This window comes from Bos grunniens, chromosome 10 (assembly GCF_055505025.1).
Source record: "Bos grunniens cultivar Pamir isolate PY7600 chromosome 10, Bosgru_T2T1.0, whole genome shotgun sequence".
In the NCBI taxonomy this organism is placed as follows: domain Eukaryota; kingdom Metazoa; phylum Chordata; class Mammalia; order Artiodactyla; family Bovidae; genus Bos; species Bos grunniens.
In genome coordinates this window covers 82,204,385-82,224,746 of record NC_141174.1, presented here as the reverse complement: position 1 = coordinate 82,224,746, position 20,362 = coordinate 82,204,385, and the positions used below count along the sequence as shown (strand labels likewise).

Sequence of the window (20,362 nt, the reverse complement as noted above, 5' to 3'; positions counted from 1 at the left end):
GGCCAGACACATGAAGGGAGGGCCTGCAGGGTCCATGAGGCCCAAAGTCGGCAGAGAAACTGCTTCCTCAGCTTGCATGGACTGTGAGGACAACACGCAGAAGAGCCAGCCCGCCAGAGGCTTCTCAGGGGACCACCGTGGGTGGTCAGGCCAGGCAAATGGTATTTCCCTAAATCCGTCACTGGTCTCTCAGTAGACCCCAGGGAAAGTGGGCTCTGCCTAAGGCAGCCACGGAACTGAGGGGGAGCCATATCGACACACAGGCTCCAAGTTCCCACAGTCCTTGATCCCAGACCCCACTCCTGCCCGCTTCCTAGCTGTGTGACCTTGAGAAAGTCCCTGAACCTCTCTGATCCTTTTTGCCTCATCTGGAAAATGCAATATAACTTCTTAACTTTGAGTGGGTTGTCAAAAAGATTAAATTATACATATAAAGTGCTTAGTACTAGGTATGGAAGTATTCAATAAATTGCAAACCATTATTAATTGATAAGTTGTTAATAATTAATCCTTCTGATGAGTTAATATGTATGAGAAGTAATACTTTCCTGTACAGTTTAATAAAATACAGCAGCTTCAACCCCAGCCCACGTCAGCCTCAACGCCAGCCCACCTAGCCCCCAGAGGGGCCCCAGGCCATCCCCAGGTGGATGGCCACCCATCCATCTCTATTCCTGTGGCTCTAAAGTGAGGGGCTGAAGTGTGGCTGGGCAGGCCCGAGGGGCACATTCCAGCACCCCTGCCCCATCCCCTCCTCCCAGAGCTGCCTCTTGGCCCAGTTTCAGCAGGGGTCATCCTGGAGACAGGATGGTGAGGGGACAGAGGTGGAAGGAAGTCTAGAGGGAAGCTTCTGGAAGTTCTGACCTTGCCTCTGGCCTGGGAGACTTTGGGGGTGCCCCACCCAGAGTTCTGGTCCCTCCATGTGACTCGCAGGTAGACAGCCTTCCTGGAGAGGGGCTTTGGGCAAAAACTGGAGACTTGTCAAGTGCCACAGAGAGCTAGTTCAAGTCCATTTCAGATGGGGGAAACTGAGACCTCAAGAAACAGACTCTAGATATTTCAACCCCTGGCTAGTGGTCTTTTAGTAACAGCCCCGTAGCTGGTGGTAGGATATTCTGATACTTGAGACCTTAGTTTTGCTTTCTTTTTTTAAAAAAAATTATTATTCTTTTCGGCCGTGGTGGGTCTTCGTTGCTGCGTGGGCTTTTCTCTCCAGTTGTGACGAGCAGGGGCTCCTCTCCAGTTGTGGCACTCGGGCTTCTTGCTGCAGTGGCTTCTCTTGTTGCGGAGCGCAGGCTCCAGGCGCACGGACTTCGGTAGCTACAGTGCACAGGCTCAGTGGTTGTGGCTCCCGGGCTCTAGAGCACAGGCTCATAGAGTTGCGGTGCATGGCCTTAGTGGCTCCACAGCATGTGGTATCTTTCCAGACCAGGGATCAAACCTGTGTCTACTGCATTGGCAGGTGGATTCTTTACCACTGAGCTACCAGGGAAGCCTCTTAGTTTCCCCTTCTGAAATGTGGGCTTAGCCTGGGTCTTGGTCTGGAGAAACCGAAGATGAATACGTCTTGTCCATCACCCCCTGGGTTGTGCCCACCTGTGGCCCCCTTAGTAGCATGACTCTGGATGTACCAGCTGAAAAGACGAAACAGACCTTGGACAGTTTCATGAACCATGGCAGCTCTAGCTTGTCCCATCGCCCCTTACATCCCTGGGACAGAGGGACAGTAACACTGTACCTGCCGGGAGGCACCCAGTCCCTCATTCATCATCTCTTTCAAACTCACAACAACACTTTGCTGAAGATGTTAACCCATTTACACCCAGGCTCAGAGAAGTAAAGGGACTTGCCCTCAGTCATGGTGGCAACAGAAGAGGCAGATTGGAACCCAGGGCTACCTGAAAATTCTTAGACTGGTCCAGGGCAGAAAGGGTGGTTTTCAGTAACTCCATTTTGTAAATAAAGTGAAAATGTTAGTTGCTCAGTTGTGTATGACTCTTTGTGACCCCATGGACTGTAGCCCCCCAGACTCCTCTGTCCATGGGATTTCCCCGGCAAGAATACCGGAGTGGGTTGCCATTCCATTCTCCAGCGGATATTCCTGAGTCAGGGGATTGAACTCAGGTCTCCTGCATTGTAAGAAGATTCTTAACCATCTGAGCCACCAGGGAAGCCCTACAATTCAAACCCAAAGTGACCAAGTGATGTGGCCCGATCCACACTGCAAGCTGGACCTCAGGTGTTTCATCCTGGAAGCCTGGCACACAGTGTAATACCATAGACAGAGCTGTGTGCCCAGCAGCCTAGCCCCAGTGGGACCCATATCCCAGCCCCAGGGTTGTCAGCATGCCGTTGCCTGACTAAGTTGACATATCCCTGTGTAAGGAGAGGTGGGTACTAGAGACCAGGCAGGGCAGGCAGCTCCTGAGGACCAGCGCCCCAGATGCAGCTCCAAGGGAATATTCCACTTATGTCTCTTCAGTACCTGCTTAGGTAAACTCAGTAGCTCCATGACCTTCGACTCACTAACCTTTCACAGTCTTGGTCGATAAGGGTGACACCAGCTCCCCTACTCTGGGGGGAGGGGGAGGGGGAGTGACATGGAACCACCTAGTCTCAGAGATGGCTAGCATCTGTTCTCACCACCCACCACCCCTCAACTACAATAAAGCTATATATCTGCCCTCACTTCTCAGGGTTGTTCAAGAAATTAAACTGGCTAAGAAAGTGCTCTGGGCCATACAGAAATACATAGGAGGTGGAGTGGAGACAGAATCATTATTATTAAGTTCCTTCATTTCCGACTCTTATGAACTGAATATTTGTCTCTCCAAAATCCATACACTGAAGCCCTAAACCTCAATGTGATGGTATTAGGAAGTGGAGCCTTTGGGAGAGGATTTGGTCATAAGGGTGGGATCCCCATGAATGGAGTTAGTGCCTTTTTAAGAAGAGACATATGAAACAATATATGGCCACCTGAGGACACAGAAAGAGCATGGTTATCTATAAACCAGGAAGTGGGCCCTTACCACAACTTGACTACAACAGCATTCTAATATCCTTCCAGCCTCCAGAACTGTGAAAAATAAATATTTGTTGTCTAAGCCCATCAGCCTGTGGTATCTTGTTCTAATAGCCTGAACCATATACTGCACTGAAGAAAGCCTTGGACCAATTTTAGAAAACATCCCAGACTCTACAGCCTATGATAATGGCTCCTTCCTATGTCTTACTTTGGGTCTTAAAGACCAGATCAAGGTTGGCACATTTTAATGCAATGTCTTTCCTTTTTCTATCATCCTTGTTTTTCTTTTCTTTGTAACTAATTTTCTTCCAAGATCAGGTCCCTGTCTAATCTTGCCTTTATCAGGATCTCAGCAACAAGTATGCAGGACAAGTGGCAGGGTCTCCGGAACTGAGACGTGCTTAAGTGACAAAGGCAAAGGTGAGGAAGACAGTGATGGGGATGATAGGGGCCAGAGGTGCCATGAGGGTGCACGGTGGCATTTGAAAAAGGCCCCACTCTGGGCTTCTCTGGTGGCTCAGACAGTAAAGAATCTGCCTGCAATGCAGGAGACCCAGGTTTGATCCCTGGGTTGTGAAGATCCCCTGGAGAAGGAATGGCTACCCACTCCAGTATTCTTGCCTGGAGAATCCCATGGACAGAGGAACCTGGCGGGCTGCAGTCCATGGGGTCGCAAAGAGTCAGACACGACTGAGCAGCTGAGCATGCACACACTTGGCTTTGCAGGAAGGAAAAAGGTGCTTTTCCCTTCACGTGGCACAGACTCACGTATCCTCATACAAGAGTGTGGTGGTGGTGGTGGTGGCAGTGTGCCTCGTATTGGCTGAAGGGTGCAGGTGCTAGCAGGTCCAGCAGGGGTGGGTAGTGAGAGTTTTGGTGGTGTGAGGGGTACCGTGGATGGCTCTCACACACTAAGCTAGGGGCACCGACATGCAAAGTCTGAGCTTTCTGCAAAGAGCTGGGGGGGGCACTTCCATTCAGTCTAAGAGGAGACCCCAGATAGTGGACACTCACCCCTCCCCCAACACTCCACAGCACCCAGGTGTGGTTCCTGAGAGCAAGGCTGAACGTTGCTGGGAGAGGTTGCTAAACACTCGTGTGTCCCCACTGTGAGCTGGGGCCACAGGCCACCTGCAAGTCAGCTGCACTGTGCAAATATTTGTCTTGCTCTTTATACCTCATTAAAACCCCCTTTTATGATGTTAGTTCTGACTCCAGGGGTTGAGTGTCTTCATTTTGAGGGCCCCACAAGGCTTGCTAGGCAGGTGGCCTGGGCAATTCCCTCTCCAAGCCTAGCATGGCACTCAAGGGATGCTCCTACTCCTGCTCCCTTCTGCATCTTCTGGACCACAGGGCAGCATGTGTCTCCCACTGCCTCCCACAGTGGGCAAGTGCCTTCTCTGCTCTGAGCCTCAGTTTCCTCATGCCAGCTCCCAGGGCTGTCCTGGGGATCAGCTGGCACACAGGAGGTACTCAGCACATGGTAGTTCCTTTCCTTCCATCTTTTTCCCAGCCCTCAAAACAAAGAGCTGATTTCCTCAGTCCTGGGGAGAGACCAGAAACTGGAGTTTCTGCCAAGGCCTCTTCTTGGTTGAGTTCCCTCCTGAGACTCATTTCCTCCTAGGGAAGAGGGAAAACCTTCTCCCTGTGTCTCTGGAACAAGTGACCACATTAAGGACAGCAGTCCAGGGTTGGAGAGAGTGGATGGTGTGTGTGTGTGTGTGTGTTTCCTGGGTACCAAATGGAGGTGGCTGAGCTGAGCATCATGCTAGGTCCCTTCCTGGAGCTTGTAGAGAAGACCCACTCCCACCCCCCAGGACCATGCCTCTGGGTCATCCTGAACTCCCAATTCTGAGAGAGGTAGAAAAATTGAGCCCCAAAAGGAGAAGATATTTATCAGGGTTTACACGCCCCGGCCTGACCTTCTGCCTCCAGCCCCTCCCACCACTCCAAGATGCTGCCGAGGGAAAGAAGAGGCTTCTGGGATGGGTCACTGGGGTGCTGGGCCCTGCAAGGGAACATCTGAAGGGGGGTAACCATGGTTTCTAACAATAGCCTCTGTGCCTCTAACAAGCTCTCACCTCGGAGGGAGGGAAGAGGCTTGGCTGGAAGAGGTTTGGGAGGAAGATGCTGACCTAGATCACCCAGGATGGAGGCAGAGGCTGGCATCCTCGGAGACAATCGCCCACGCCTGCCAAGCCCCTCCACCTGCCCTGACTCCTAAGAGCCACCCAGGATGGAGGCAGAGGCTGGCATCCTCGGAGACAATCGCCTGCGCCTGCCAAGCCCCTCCACCTGCCCTGACTCCTAAGAGCAGCTATACTAACATTCAGGACCTCTGGACGGGAGGTTGGCCTGCGCTGGGCTGGGCTGGGCTGGGCTCGGGGAGGGTCTGAAGGCTGAGGGTCGGGACCCCAGCCTCTCAGAAGCTTTTCCTTCCCCACAGGAGGCCAGCTCCCCAGCCCCCATCCAGGGCCATGACTGTGTCCTCAGGACGACCAGCTAACGTGATCCTCGCCCAGGGAGGTTGGAGGGGGCCTGAGGCCCAGCCTCCGGGAACATCGGAGCACATGTGACAGGTGGGGAAACTGAAGTCCAAAGAAGGGAAGAGATGCGTGTGAGTCACAGTCAGTGGAGGAGACAGAGCCGAGTCTTCCCTGTGAAATACCTCCTTCCTCAGCTCAGCCTGAGATTGGAGGCCTCAGAGGGTCTCCCTGCTGCTTCCTCCCAGCCAAAGTGAAACTGGGAACAGCCCCAGGACTTGGGTAGGCTACTGAGAATCTGGAATCAGGGCTCCCGGGGCCAGCTGGGAAACCCCAATCCAATCCCAGGGGTTTAGTGGGAGCCCTTGGCTAGACAGTGTGCCTGGCAGCCACCAACTCAAAGTAATTTCCTTCCCAGCTGGTCGGCAAGATAAGGGTGTGTGTGTGGATGGGGGGCAGGGAGTCTTCCATCTGGCCTCCCAGGATCTCCCTTCCTGCCCATGAGAGCAGGTAACGTTGTCCAGTTCCAGCCCCGACCTGGGGCCTTTGTTCAGGGTGAGAGCCTGCCTGGCCAGTTTTGGGTAGCCCAGAGGGGAAACAGGCCACGGGCCCACCCTGCCCAGCCACTGGCAACTCAGCCAGCTCTCCCCAGAATACATGGTCCCCAGGGCCCTGGCATAGGTGAGGAGCAAGGTTCGCCCCCAGGGGTCTGGGGCCTGGAGACATGCACTGATGTCAGAGAAGGGAAAGAGCGACGCCTCTGCTTTGTTTTCCCCCATATTCCACAACATGTGGAATCTTAGTTCCCTGACCAGAGGTCGAACCACACCCCCTGCATCTCTGCACTGGGAGTGTAGAATTTTAACTACTGGGCTGCCGGGGAAGTCCTGACTCCTTTGCTTTTAATCCGCAGACTAGCGGTAATTTCAAGACACACAGAACTTCTGGGGTTTCTTGGGGACTGAGGGGCCCCACATGGTTCTGAATTTCCACCTGGGACAGAAACCAAGAGATAAGCCCATCAGGGCATTCCAGGAGGTTCACCTCCATCTTCCCTCGGCAGCCACTCAGAGCTGCCCTGGCCACCACTACCCTGAGCCCCCCCAGGCACTGTCCCCTCTTAGCCCTGAGTTCAGACCCACATGCTAACCCCTCTCTGCACCAAGTCCCCCAGGTTCCTCAAACCCAAACTTCCCAAAGAACTCACCCCACGCTCCTCCCCTCCACTGCCTGCCTCCCCAGTCTGAGCGGGGAGTCTCTCCCAACAGAGGGAGTGGTAACAGACCCAGCCAGCCTCCTTTCAGGCTGCCTGAGAACGTGGGAAGGGCAGGAAACTGGAGTCGGGAGACCTGGGTCAAAATCCTGCCACTGGGCAGCTGACCCCCTCACCCTCGGTTTCCTCTGACAAATATGGATAATAAATCCCGCCCTGCTGAGCTTGTCAGCCAGGTGTGAGGAACCAAAGAAACCATGGACAGAAAGTCTTTAAGAAAAATAAAGACCCTATAGAAGCAGGGGGGTTACAAGAAAATTGAGTGGGGAGGGGCGTCTATTAAACAGTTCTCTGCACCGGGCTTCACACCAAGGGTTTTGCAAACGTTATCTCTTTTAATCCTCGCAACAATCCACTGAGGAAGGGATGACTTACTCCCACTTTGCAGATAAGAGACTGAGGCTTGGGGGTAAGGCTGCCTCTTAGTCAGTCAGCCAGGATTTTAATTCAGGTCTAATTAATCCTAACCCCAAAGCCCACACGCATTTCACCACGCTCTGCAGGGATGTGGACCACACTGCTGGGAGCCAAAAGCGCTAACTGGACCTGATCCGGCTCTGCTAGAGGTCTGCTGTGTGACCTTGGACAAGCCATTGCTTCTTCTATCAGCAGAAATCATGCAAACTTTTCAGCCCAAAGAGAATTCCTGTCATGAAGGGATTCTGCCAGGCTGGTGTAGGCACTTCTGCAGCACAGGTGTTCATGACACCTCTGACCTCAATCTGCCAGTGCCCTAACTATCAGCCATGGGCACTGCTGCCCACAGCCCAGGCTGCTGCAGGGAGTGGGCAGGGGGCGGGGCTTGCTGTCCTGGGCATGGCACTTACGTCCAATCACACAGAGGTTCCAAAGAACAGGAGCCTAACAGTGAGCCGTGGCAAGACATGGCCCTCTGCAGAAGCTTCCCCAGGTGGAGGCCCACGCTGGACCCTGAGCCTGGTACCTCCAGGCTGGCCTGCCTGCTGCTGCCAGCCTATAGCCCTCTCTTGCTCCCATAGATGACTGCATTCAGCCCACAGATGAGTTAGGTTTGTTCGAGATGGTTTTGGCCACTTCGCTGTTTTACAATTTTTATGTAGTCTCTATAGCCAGTGCTCTGCCCAGGGCCCCTAGCAGCCCTTTACAGCTTGTGCTCACACGTCTCCAGAAACGCACCAGGCCTGCATTCCCTACAGCCAGCACTCAAAGCTCTTTATCAGAGGTCTGGCTCCAGGAAACCACTTTGCCTGCTAGCGCTGTCAGTGCCCTGAACCTGTGACTGACTGGTGAAGGGATATAAAACGCCCACCTCCTTTGCCCTGATTGGGACGAGTCCCAGGCGAGCTGCTGCTGCTGTGGTTGTTCAGTCACTAAGTCACGTCTGATTCTGGGACCCCACCAACTGCAGCATGCCAGGCTTCCCTGTCCTTCGTCATCTCCCAAAGTTTGCTCAAATGCATGTCCATCGAGTCGATGATGCCATCCAACCCCCTCATCCTCTGCCACCGCTTCTGCTGCCTGCAAGTTGAGGTCTTGAGGTGTGCTGTGTCCTGTCAGAGAGTGTCCCCTGAGACTTAGCTTGGTGTCAGCCTTGTTTGGCTTCCTTCTTTCCTCTCTATTCCTTTCCTTCCTTCCCCTGTCCCTCTTCTCCAATCTCTTACCAGATTTTCCTAGAAACACTTTCTCCCCCCCTAACACACACACAAATCACCTTATACAAATCCTCACCTGAAGGTCTGCACCAGAAGAGCCCAATCTAAGATAGTTGTCAACAAAATTTGCACCAAAATCCCCATTTCTGCTTCTTATGATAGATCTGTAGATCTAGAAACCTGGGCCCATACCATTTGGCTGCAGTGGCCAGAGATGAGCAGAAGTGCCTGATACAGATGGAAGATATGCTCTCCAGTTTTCCCCAGTCCACCACACTCCCTATTGTCCTTCAAATGGCCATTTTCATATGTTCTGCCAGGCTTATGAGTTTTCAGACCCCACAATAAAGTGCAGTGATTAACAGTACAAGCTATGGAGTCTAGATTTACCAATTAATAATTCTGTGACATTATATAAATCCCTTCATAAATCCCTTATCTAAATCCCTTCATCTTTCTATATTTCCTCATGTGAAAAATGAGTACTTACATGTACCTATTTGGTACCTTCCATGCTTGAAACTTAAATGGGATACTGCCTGTAAAGTGATTTGTGTAGTATCTAGCACATGGTAAGAAGTCAAGAAATTACTAATATTTGTCCTCTTGGAGGAGATGTGCCTACTACAATCCGACAGCCCATATCCAACTATTTGCTGACCCATCACTCCCCTCGGGGTGGGGAGGTACCTCTCCCCTGAAGAGGTTTGGATCTGAACACTCACCTCTTCCCACTGGTGAATATATCGAATGAGGCGGGAGAGACGCAAGAGGCGCAGGAGGCTGAGGATCTTGGTGAACCGGACAATGCGCAGGGCCCGGGCAGTCTTGTAGACCTCCGAGTCGATGCGTGTCTCCACAATGAGGAAGATGTAGTCCACAGGGATGGAGGAGATGAAATCCACCACGAACCAGCTCTTTAGGTACTTCATCTTAATCCGCTGCGGGTCAAGGATGATCTCTGTGTTGTCCTCCACCACGATCCCTGTGCGGAAGTTGAGGACCAAGTCGATGAGGAAGAACGTGTCCGACACCACGTTGAAGACAATCCATGGTGTGGTGTTCTCATCCTTGAAGAAGGTGATGCCCACAGGAATGATGATCAGGTTTCCTACCATCAGCAGCAGCATGGTCAGGTCCCAGTAAAATCTGCCCAGAGACACACCGGTCAGTCATAGGAGGAGAGAGGGAATGAATGACAGACCCCAAAAGAAAGCTCAAAGAGAGCAAGGGTGGAGAGAGAAGTCTTGAGAGCTTCCAAAGTCCTGCAGGAGATAGGCGCATGGGTACCGGGGCAAGATGTAGTGACTGGCATAGCGAGAGGCTCTTCCTTAGTCATCCTTAGGGATGCTTTCTGCCTGCCTCTCCATGAACTCCCCGATGACAAGCCTCCTACTCCAATCCCTATACCCCAGTGAGAGGCTGAGAAGCAAACTAAATAATGACATCCAGAGAGAGGTGAGAGGCTGTTTTAGCAGCAGAAGTAGTTCACCCCACACCACCCCCAGGCTCAGGCCAGGCTGCTCCATCCTCCCTGATGGTCAACTGTGGCTTGAGACAGGCTGGCAGTTAGACATGCCACAGACCGTGACCAGAGAACAGGGGAGGATCAGACGCACAGCGGGAGTCTGGGAGACTGTGGGCGTGGGATCCAGTCCCAGCTCTGTCACTAACATTGTGTGACATCAGGCCGGTGCCCTCCCCATCTGGGCCTGAGTTTCCCCACTGTGCAATGAGGTCTGCACACTCAGTCCTATAATTCAGATCTGGCCTTCTCCCACACTGGCTCTCAGGGTTGGTGCTGGGGGGCAGGTCTCCTGTTAGTCTATTCCCTACAGTCAGAAAACCTCTGACCATCTCTCTCCCCTAGAGGTTTGCTTCTAACACAGTGGTCAGGAAAGTCAGTGATATCTTCAAATGCAGGCAGGGTTGTTTTTTTTTTTTCTAATATACTTCAACAATTTCATTTTTTCCAACAAATAATTTATACTTAGCAAAGTAGATATTTTTCATGTTCAAGTACACATTTAAATAAACACAGATTGCACAATCAATACATTAATCACAATAAACTATTAGAAATATTTTCTCATTTTTTTTCTTAAAAAGTTTCCTTTAAACATTATTTGGTAGAAGGTACATACACTGTTTCAGTTAACTGGAAGTTTTTGTGATAAAAAACTTTTTTAAACTTTTATGAGAGTTGATGTTGTGTTCCTTTCAGGTGTACAGCAAAGTGATAGGCAGTGTTAATGGGGGATTTCAAGTACTACTCAATGCAATATAATGAGACCAGGGGGGCTTCCAGCATCACTTCTCCCAAGGCCTCAAAGCAACTGCTAATACTTCCCGGGGGAGGTGGGGAGGGACCCTCAGGGTGAAGCCTCTGAAAGGTTAAGCAATATGAGGAGGTAAAAACTAACTCACAGGTCTCCTACCTGGCCCAAAAAGGGCCCCTAGAGAGTATGAAGTGGAGAAGGCAATGGCACCCCACTCCAGTACTCTTGCCTGGAAAATCCCATGGGCGGAGGAGCCTGGTAGGCTGCAGGCCATGGGGTCGAGAAGAGTCAGACACGACTGAGTGACTTGACTTTCACTTTTCACTTTCATGCATTGGAGAAGGAAATGGCAACCCACTCCAGTGTTCTTGCCTGGAGAATCCCAGGGACAAGGGAGCCTGGTTAGCTGCCGTCTATGGGGTCGCACAGAGTTGGACACGACTGAAGCGACTTCACAGCAGCAGCAGCAGGGAGTATGAAGACAGCATAGGAAAGCGTAGACCCTGTGTCTAGAGGCGTGATATGCCCAAGCACCGGCCACTCCAGAGCTGCCCTAAAACAAAAGACTTGCACTGCAGAGCTTTTCTCTCTGCTAGTAATTTAGACAGTTACACAATGACAGATAAAGGTATTATGTTGGGCAGACATAGCCTATCTTCTCCCAAGAGAAATAACAGTTCAGCCATCTTTAATTCTCTACCGCAGGGAAGCCAGGAGGAAGAGAGTGGGGACAGCAGGACAAAACCAAAGTGTCCCTGCCTAATGAGGTCAAAGTTTGAAAAAAAATTACTCCACAGCAACTTGTTTTCTTTGTCAGACTCAAAATGATGCTATGAGTCAAGAAGAGGGCAGGGCCTGCTTCAGGGAAGGAGGGCGAGGCGGCTGTCCCATGTCACACAGCCCAGGCAAGTGCGGCTTCCCAAAAGACAGCTTCTGGCCGCTCCTTTGAAAGCCATGTTCTTCAGGGGCTCAAGATGAGACTTCAAGTCAGAGCTTCACTGGGCTAAGGCTTTTCATTCTAAGTCTGGTGCCAAGAGGTCAACTTTGTCTCCTTCCCTGCCCCTCAGCCCACCACCCTTTCATCAGCCCCACTCCCTTATGCCACCTGGGAAAACCCACCCCAGCCTTCACACCCACTCCACAGCACACGGAGCATCCTGCTAATGACTCGTGGGCCCTGCGAGAGTGGTTTCAGCTTCTATGCTGCTTTCAAGCTGTGTACATGCTTCATTCAGCCTCGTGAACTCATTCAAAAACAGCTGCTGACAACTCATTAGTGCCATACACAGGTATCCCCTTTCACACAGGCAGTGTGCAAACACCCCTATATACACATGGTCATTGTTCCTTTTACTTAATCTCTTGGGAAAAACAAAACAAAAAATTGTGACATAGAGGCCATGGAGGGCCCTGTGGCCCTCTGTACATAAAGCTAATAATATACCCAGACTGGAAGAGTTTCTAAAATTAACAGAGCGGGTGCAAGGCGGCTGGGAATGCTGACTCGGGTAGGCCTGCCACTCCAGCAGTTTCTACACTCTCCAAGCTCTAGTTCTCTCAATTACAGCCCAAATTTGAGGCAGTAATTAACAGGAGAATGTTTGCATTTAGTGATCTTCATAAAACCAAATTACACGAGGCAAAAACACCCATTTCCTTGCATTCTGACTAATTGTTTCAATCATGAGTTTCCAGATGCTAAGGGATATTTCTGGTGCCTGATCTGGGCTGGGGTCAGAATACTAGAGCACTTCTTCCCACACACCACTGTTCTGGAACATCAAAGAGAAACTCAAAGGGCAGCATAATATGGTAAGAAGAAAGAAGTACAGGCTCTTAGGCCAACCAACTTGAACTTGATTCCTGGTTCCATCATTTACTAGTATGTCATTTAATCTCTCTAAGCCTCAGTTTCCTCATCTGCTGCATGAGGATAATATTAACGAACTAGTGGAACTTTTTAAAGAGTGAAATGAATTGATATTTGTAAAATGCTCTGACCTATGCCTAGCCCATATTTTTAAATGAGTAAATAAGTAATTCAAGTCAACAGGAAAGAGGTGAGGAAGGTAAGTGAAATCTTCCAGGGAAGAGTCAAAGCAAAGCATCTGCTGGGGTGGTGAAAGGGAACTTATAATGGTTCAAGTAGCCAGTGGTGGAAGTCAGGGCCCAAAATATTCCCTGGACAACTGGATGGCAGAATCTATTTAACTCAGCAGAGAGATGCCCTGATCTCAGGGAGCTCATGGTCCAATCAGAGGACAAGGTTTAGACAGAAGACATGTTGGGCAATGATGTAAGAAACCATCTCAGGCAGCCCAGGCATCTGAAAAGGTGGGCTCCTGGGGGCCTAGACGGATGAGGTCATAAAGTGCTCCTGGAAGAGGTAATCGGAGTTGGGCTTTGGGAGCTGACCTTGGCCGTGTACACTATGTTCCTTACTCTTTGCCAGACGATTGCACAGATTTCTGAAGGCTGGGCCGGGTAAGAGCAAAAAAAAAAAAAAAAAAAAATTTTTTTTGATGTTCAGCACCACGGACAGCTCCCGGTGTGCCTGCCAGCCCAACCGCACTGGTCCAGCCAGGGGAACTTGGCAACAGCCTCCACACCTCTCTGGCCCCTCTTCTCCTCCAGTCTTAGTGATCAGAAGCATCTCAAGTGATTCCTTAATGTCCCTGGGCATTTTCATTGGGGACTCCTTGGTGACTGACAACACTCTATTCAAAAAGACCCCAAAACTTGTATATCAAGCACTTGCTAATATTTGGTGCTTTCAATGCATTACTTAATTTATTCCTCACACCAGGACTAATGTGGCTGCTATTATCTGTATTTTATAGATGATGACACTGAGACTCAAGAGAGCAGTATCTCCCCTAGTCCACACAGTTAGGAAGGAGCAGACCCCAAATTCAGAGAGGTCAGTGGAACTCCTGAGTCAGACCTCTTGCAAGTTTAGGCACCTCAGCAGAATGTGGAGAGGTGGACAAACCTTTCTGGCATCTTTGCATCACACTGGGGAGGTAAGCCTGCCACAGCAGGTACAGTCCCCCCCCCAGAGACAAGAAGGTTGCAAAGAGGTTTCAAGGGGACTCATCCTCCTAACACCAGGACTCCTGAGGTACTTCCTGGATGAGCAAACCAACACAACTTTTGAGTATTAAAAGCACCCCAGTCATCAGCAGCCAGTAGGGCAAATTGTACCCAACCTGTAAAAAGGAAAACTGAGGTTCACAAAGGAAGGAATAGTAACATTCCAAAGCCTCAAGCTTTATGCCCAATGCTCCCCTGCCCACTCCCACTGGGTGTAGAATCATTCATGAATAAATCTCACAATCCAGACTCTATACATCCATGGTGGCGGGTGGCAGGCCCTGGCAGGGAGGCAATGGATAGCCAGACTCAGGCATGCTGGAGTTGGCACAAACCTGAATTAGAAGACTTGGTCTCCCCAAAGCCAGATGACCTTCCCCATCCCAGTGTTCTCTAAGTTAAGAGGAAGTCGGAGCCAGCAAGGGAGGGAATGGCCTGTGGGTCGGCTTTGGTGGAGTGGAGTGGTGGTGGGGGCACATGCAGAAGGAAGGGGGTGGCACAAAGCCCAACAGCCCACTCCATTAATACCTGGAACAGTTCACAGTCTGAGAGGAAGGTTATGGCCTCAGGGGAGCTGAGGGAAGAGAAGACAGGAGGCTCCTGACCCTGAACTCAGAAACTCAAGGGCCAGACCAAGGGCCCTCTTCTTCCCTGGAGGCTGAAGAGGATGCGAAGGGTGATAAAACAGAGGCAGAAGTGGAAGTCCCAGAGCAGGGATGACCTCCTTTAGTTTCTTCTTGTCCACACCTGCCCACGCTTGCCTCTGAGCACATATGTTTTCTCACACACACACAGACACAAAAACATTTTTGTACACACGCTCTCATCTTTGTACCACTGTTCATAGGGAACAATGGGATGGGGAGGGTCATCTGGCAATTCTGCCTTTGTACACATATCCATTTTCACACATACATATTCTTGCACATCCATTTGCATACATTTTGACACAAATGGTAGCCACTGGGAATCCTGTCGGCTGCAAGGAAGAGAATGTTGGGTTTTTGCCTGCTAAGATCTTTTCCATCTTCAACATTCATCTGAAGTGCTACCACTTCTGAGCCTTCTCAGCCTCTCACTGAAGCCCAGCCCAAGGTCTGGCCCTGGATCTCCTAGAATGCTGTGGGTTTCTTGAGTGCAGGGGCCTTGTCGCAGACATGCTTGTGCCCCTGCAGGGCTGGCAGCAGCAAGGGGAGGTATTCCCGTGCTTTCTCTCAGATAAGCAGCACACCCACAGCTCCATCTTGTACCCCTCCCCCTGCCCCCCACGCAGTTGGCTCAGACACCACTCCTAGCACCAGACTGCATTCCCGCCTGCCACCTGGAGGGCCTGCTGGCTCCTCCACCCAATAAGTCCAAGGCTGAGCTCAGCATCTTCCTCCTCAAAGCTGAAGGGCACAGTCAGCATTTCAATCACCTGGGCTGGAAACCTCACAGCCACCCTCAGCTGCTTTCTCTGTCCTCCCACCTGCCCCTGCAGGTCCCCCTAGCAGCAATCAAGTCTTGTCTGGCCCCTTCAATGACAGCTTCTGAATCTGTCCCCAAAGCTCTGTCCTAGATCAGTTCCTCACTACTCCTCATGCAGACTTTGTCCCTGCCACCCACCTCGTCCCCTGCCTCCTCTTTCTTTCCCTCCATGTCACATGCTCTCTGGGTTATCTGGCCAAACAACATTATGATTATGTCACTCCATACTTGAACTCCACTCTGGAGACCCCAGTGGCTATAGAGGAAGGTTCAAGCTCCTAGATCCGCACCCCTGACTCCTCTTCCTTCTTCTCCCTTCCACTTCGTTCACAGGAGCCAACGGGACACCCAACTTGTGGCCTCATGTCCGTCCACTTTGTGGTTCCTCCTCCTTCTGAGAACTGCCCCTATCTCTTGAACCCCCGTCTTTTGAAGTCCCTTCTCTCATCCAAAAGGAGGCAGTTCAACTGCCTCCTCCTCCATGAACTTCACCTGACTGTGCAGTGTGTCTGCGATAGCAGTCGTCACATTCTGCCCGTTTCACCAGGTACTACCTAACTCTCCTTCCAGCCCCAAAACAAAGAAGCCAGGCATCTTCATGTCTGAGAACTAGATGGGAGCTAAGAGCTTCCCCCTCCATTCTAGGTCCAGCACAGATAACTGCACAAGCTGACCATGAAGCTGATGAGAATTCAGGACAGCCATCAACAACTTACTGTTTGCCAGGTACTCATCTGAGACCCTTATATAGACTATCTCATCTAATCCTATGAAGTAGATACTATGAATACGCCCATTTTACAGTTGAGATAAGTGAGGCTCAAGAAGTTGGGAAATTTGCTGTATATGGTAGATCGGGATTTCACACCCAAATAGCTTGACTCCAGAGTCCCACTTCTTATCGCTCTATACAAATATAAACCCAGTCGATAGTATTTTCCCTTTCCTAAATTCTGTGCCTCCTCCTATTCCCTCTCTCCCTCCCAAACCTGTCCCCTGTGCTCTCTTCCACAGTACCTTCACTCTCAACTTCTTCACCCTCTAACCCACCTGCTTTTTCCCTTACCTGAACTTTAGTTGTGTCCTAAGGACGTCACTCTCCCAAACCCCACAGACCTCAAGGTTAGGGTGGAGTGAGCAGCTTTGTCCATGCTAATGCCTCTTCCTGCCTGTGGTAGGAATGTCTACAAGATCTCTTGAGCATCCTGTCATTTGCTGGCCTTCTTTACAGCATCCACTCGCCACTCTTGGGGACCGTGGTGAGGCTTGCACCTGGTTCACAATCTTCTATTCCATTGCGAATCCTGCCTTCATCCTGGGTGACTTCTACTCCCCCTCATCAACCAGCAATAACACCCAGCCTCCCACTGGCTTGAAGTCCTGCCTCTAAAGTCTTCGCTCCAGTCCCTTCCAACAGCACATCCTGGACTGGGTCACTGTCTGCAGTTGGTCCATCTTTAATCTCAGATAAGCAGTGCTCTCTCCCACCCTAACCTCCTTTTCTGCTAGTTCTCTTATCCAATCATGCTAAGTCTGTTCTTTGGTGTCCCAGGAGCCTGCAGTCACTGGCCCTCTAATTATCCTGTGAGAACCCTCCTGCCTCCTCCCATTCCCCCCACACATAGTGGTTCTGCTCATCAACCTCTCTTGCCCCGTCCTCTGGCCCCGACTTCACTAGATCATAACTGTAACTCAGAGCCATCATCAGCTCTTCCCCTGTTTCCATGGAGGGGGGTGGGCTGTACAGAAAACCTCACAACCTCAGACTAGTCCTACTAAATACCAAGTGCCTTAGCTCCTTGTGTCTCTATTTCCTCATCAGTGTTTCTGTACTCAGCAGGGTCCTCACCTCTGCCAGCCTATCCTCCAGGAGACCCTAACAGCCTTTCCCACCCATTTCCCACAGCGGCCTTTCCAAATTATCTCCTCTCTCCTCAAAGCTCTGAAACCACCACTTTCCCCCTCCCTCCCAGCAGATAACAGCACTTCTTCACAGAGGAAACAGAAGCCTGCAAAATGCCCCCTTCTTTTCCTGCCATCTGACTACTCCCTTGCTTGTCTCTCTCCCTCCCCGCTTTCCCCCTCCACCCCCCAGTCACAAGGAATCAGTTGATGACTCTACTATCTGCTCTCTCAACACTGTTCCCTTTTTCCTCCCCAGGAACATTACAGGTTATCCCCTCTCTCGCCCATATCTTCAGGCCCTTCTGATCAGCTTTTAAGATCTCGCACTTAATAAAATCACTCCCGAACCCCCACTATCTTATCTTTTCTCCCCTCAGAACCAAGCTTCCTGAAAGACGTGTGGCCGTCCCCACTCTCTCACTTCCACGTCCATTTCCCCAGCATGCCTCTCAATCCTGCAGCAACACTGCCGAGGCACACATCCTGCTGCCAAATCCCACAATTTCCGGTCCATTCCATCTTGACCCTCTGTATCATCTGACACTGTGCACCATTTCCGCTGAGACACTCTGCTCCACTGGCTCTTCTCTGTTCTCTCTGGTTCTCCTTTCCCTCCCATTGCAGGAGCTCCTCTATCCCTCCGTGACCTTTAAATGTTTTTGTTTCTTGGGGCCCCCACCTCCTCTCCCTCTTTACACTCTCCTGGGGTGACCTCACCAACTCCCAAGGTCTCAAAATTATTCGGCTGGCTTCCAAACCATACCTCTCTGTCCTGAGCCCACAGCCATGTGCTCTCTTGCTGACTACACACCTACACCTGGATGTCCAATGGGAACTTCATTCTTGACAGAGCCAGATATAACTTAGCAGCTCCCTGCACAAACCTGTGCTCCCAGCATGTGATACTACCATTCACCCAGACACTTAGCCTGGAAACCTGGGAATTATCCTCGACTCTCCCATCTTGCTTACCTTCCAACACTCAATCATGTGGGATCCAGCACGGCTCATCAACCCACCACCTGGCCCACTTCAGCATCTTCTTACCTGGGCTCCTGCCTTTCCCAGGACCCCACAGACCTCAGGGTCTGCATCCTCTCCATGCTTTGCCAAACCCAAAGTCCTTCCAGGAGCCCAGCTAAAATCTAAGCTCCTTGCTGTCATTTGGGGGCACTTCCTGATCTGACTCAGCCTCCTCTAGCCCTGTCCTGGGTGTTCTGCTCCAGACACACTCAGCAGCTTTCCGTGTCCCAGGCACCCAGGACTTTTCTTCTCCTCTAGGCTTTCCTACATATTGTCCTCTGCCTGGAGATACCCTCCCTAGCCTTGCCCACTCCAGGCCACTTGGTTCAGAGGAGCTGTCATTTTTCCTGGGAGGTCTTCTTTGTCTCCCAGGAAATCTGGCGAGGTACCCCTTGGAAAGATTGAAGGCAGGAGGAGAAGGGGATGACAGAGAATGAGATGGTTGGATGGCATCACCGACTTGATGAACATGAGTTTGAGCAAGCTCTGAGAGTTGGTGATGGACAGGGAAGCCTGGCGTGCTGCAGTCCATGGGGTCACAGAGTTGGACACCACTGAAGGACTGAACTGAACTGAGCAGTTTATCACACTAGGATGTAATTGTAGTCACTTGACTCTCTGAACTTAGTGCAGTTCCTTTTATGAGGTAGGTCCAAAAAAAAGCCTGGGAATGGGTGGATGAGTGAATAAATGAATGACTGAATGAGTCCCTTGGGAGCCAGAGACTGAGTGGCAGGAGGTCCGGCAGAAGCTACACAAAATGGGCAGCCCTCTGAGACCCTGACTCCTTCCCACGAAGCCTTCACAGGCCTCCTCCAAGAGCAGGGAGAACTTATCCCATGCAAACCGCTGCCTCCCTCCCGCCCCCCGCGCCAAGACCCGAAAACTCCCAACAACATCCACTAGCAAACGGCTCCCACCTAGTGAAGATGATGGCAGAAAAGTAACGGAGGAGGAGTGGGAGCTGGGGTGGGGGAAGGTAGATGAACAAGAGAGGGGCCAGGAGAATGTGGGGTCGGGGTTCTAACACAGGGATGACAGGGGCTGGTGGGGGGTGACTGAGGCTAAAGATGTCAACCAAGGCCACGACTGTGTTTCCATCCTGACCAGCACAAGCCTGGCAAGGCAGAACACACCAAGCCCCCTCCTTTCAGGCACGCCCCTTCATTACAGACACGCCCCCTCCTTTCAGGCACGCCCCCTTGGTGGGGACTTGGCAGATTCTCCCATCTACCTGATAGGCTTGCACAGAGATCCAGAAGGTGGGGGGGGGGGTGCACAGAAGAGGCAGCTCCATTTCTTCCCTTGAATTCCCCTACGTCGCCCCCGCTTTGAAGACCCAGGATTAGTCTCGTCTCCCCACACCTGCTGTGTGCTAACCAAGAGCAGAAATGACACCTCTTCCTTTTCCCAGATGTAGACACAATAGCGGCACCCAGAAGGAGAAGGATGGGGGGAGTGAGGTCTCAGTAAAATTGTCTTATTGTTCAATAAATGCGTGTATTAAACACTGTTGCGGTGGGGAGAGGGGGTGACTGTCAAAAATTTTAAAAATGAAGTCACATGGCTATTTCTAAGTAGTGGATTATGGGTGATTTTTGTTTTCTATATTATAGCTTTCTTTATTTTCTAAATTCCCCATAATGGGCAAATATTACCTTTTAATCAGAAAAATAATCCAAAAAAAAATTAATCACGGACCAGTGACCCATGTGGTGAAGAGTCCGCTGATGTGAGACACACGGGTCCGCGGGGAACTCCTAGGCGCTGAGACAAAGGTGTTGTCTTAACGCAACGGCAGGAGGAGCAGATTTTCTGGAGGCGGTTAAGGATGAGGAGACAGAGGGAGGCCGTTTGAAGGGCAGGTGTAACCGGCAAAGGAGACCACGTGCCTGCCCACAACTCACACATACACACACGTACGCACGCCCCGCGCGGGAACGCACACACGTGGGACACCTTCCCTGCCTTCCCTCTCCCACAACCAATAACAACTGTTGGGAAGCAGGGACCAGCCCCTCCCCATCGCAGGCTCTCCGAGGCAGAGCTGCGGCCCAGCCCCCCTCACCACGCTCCACCCACCCGAGGGGGACGCGGCGCAGGAGTCGGGTATTTTTTTGCCTCGCCGCCCCTCTCACACTGGAAAGCTCTGCCTCCCACCGCCCTCAACTCCGGCCTCT

General features: G+C 51.2%; 1 protein-coding gene across 2 annotated transcripts in view; it reads right to left on the bottom strand.

Annotated features, from left to right (window-relative positions):
• Positions 1-20,362, bottom strand: part of HCN4 (hyperpolarization activated cyclic nucleotide gated potassium channel 4) — a 49,407-nt gene that overhangs the window by 14,222 nt on the left and 14,823 nt on the right. For both annotated transcript variants that reach the window (XM_086322597.1, XM_086322598.1), the window contains exon 2: positions 9,141-9,564. In XM_086322597.1, the coding sequence (XP_086178723.1) occupies positions 9,141-9,564 (424 nt within the window). The remainder of the gene's footprint in view (positions 1-9,140; positions 9,565-20,362) is intronic.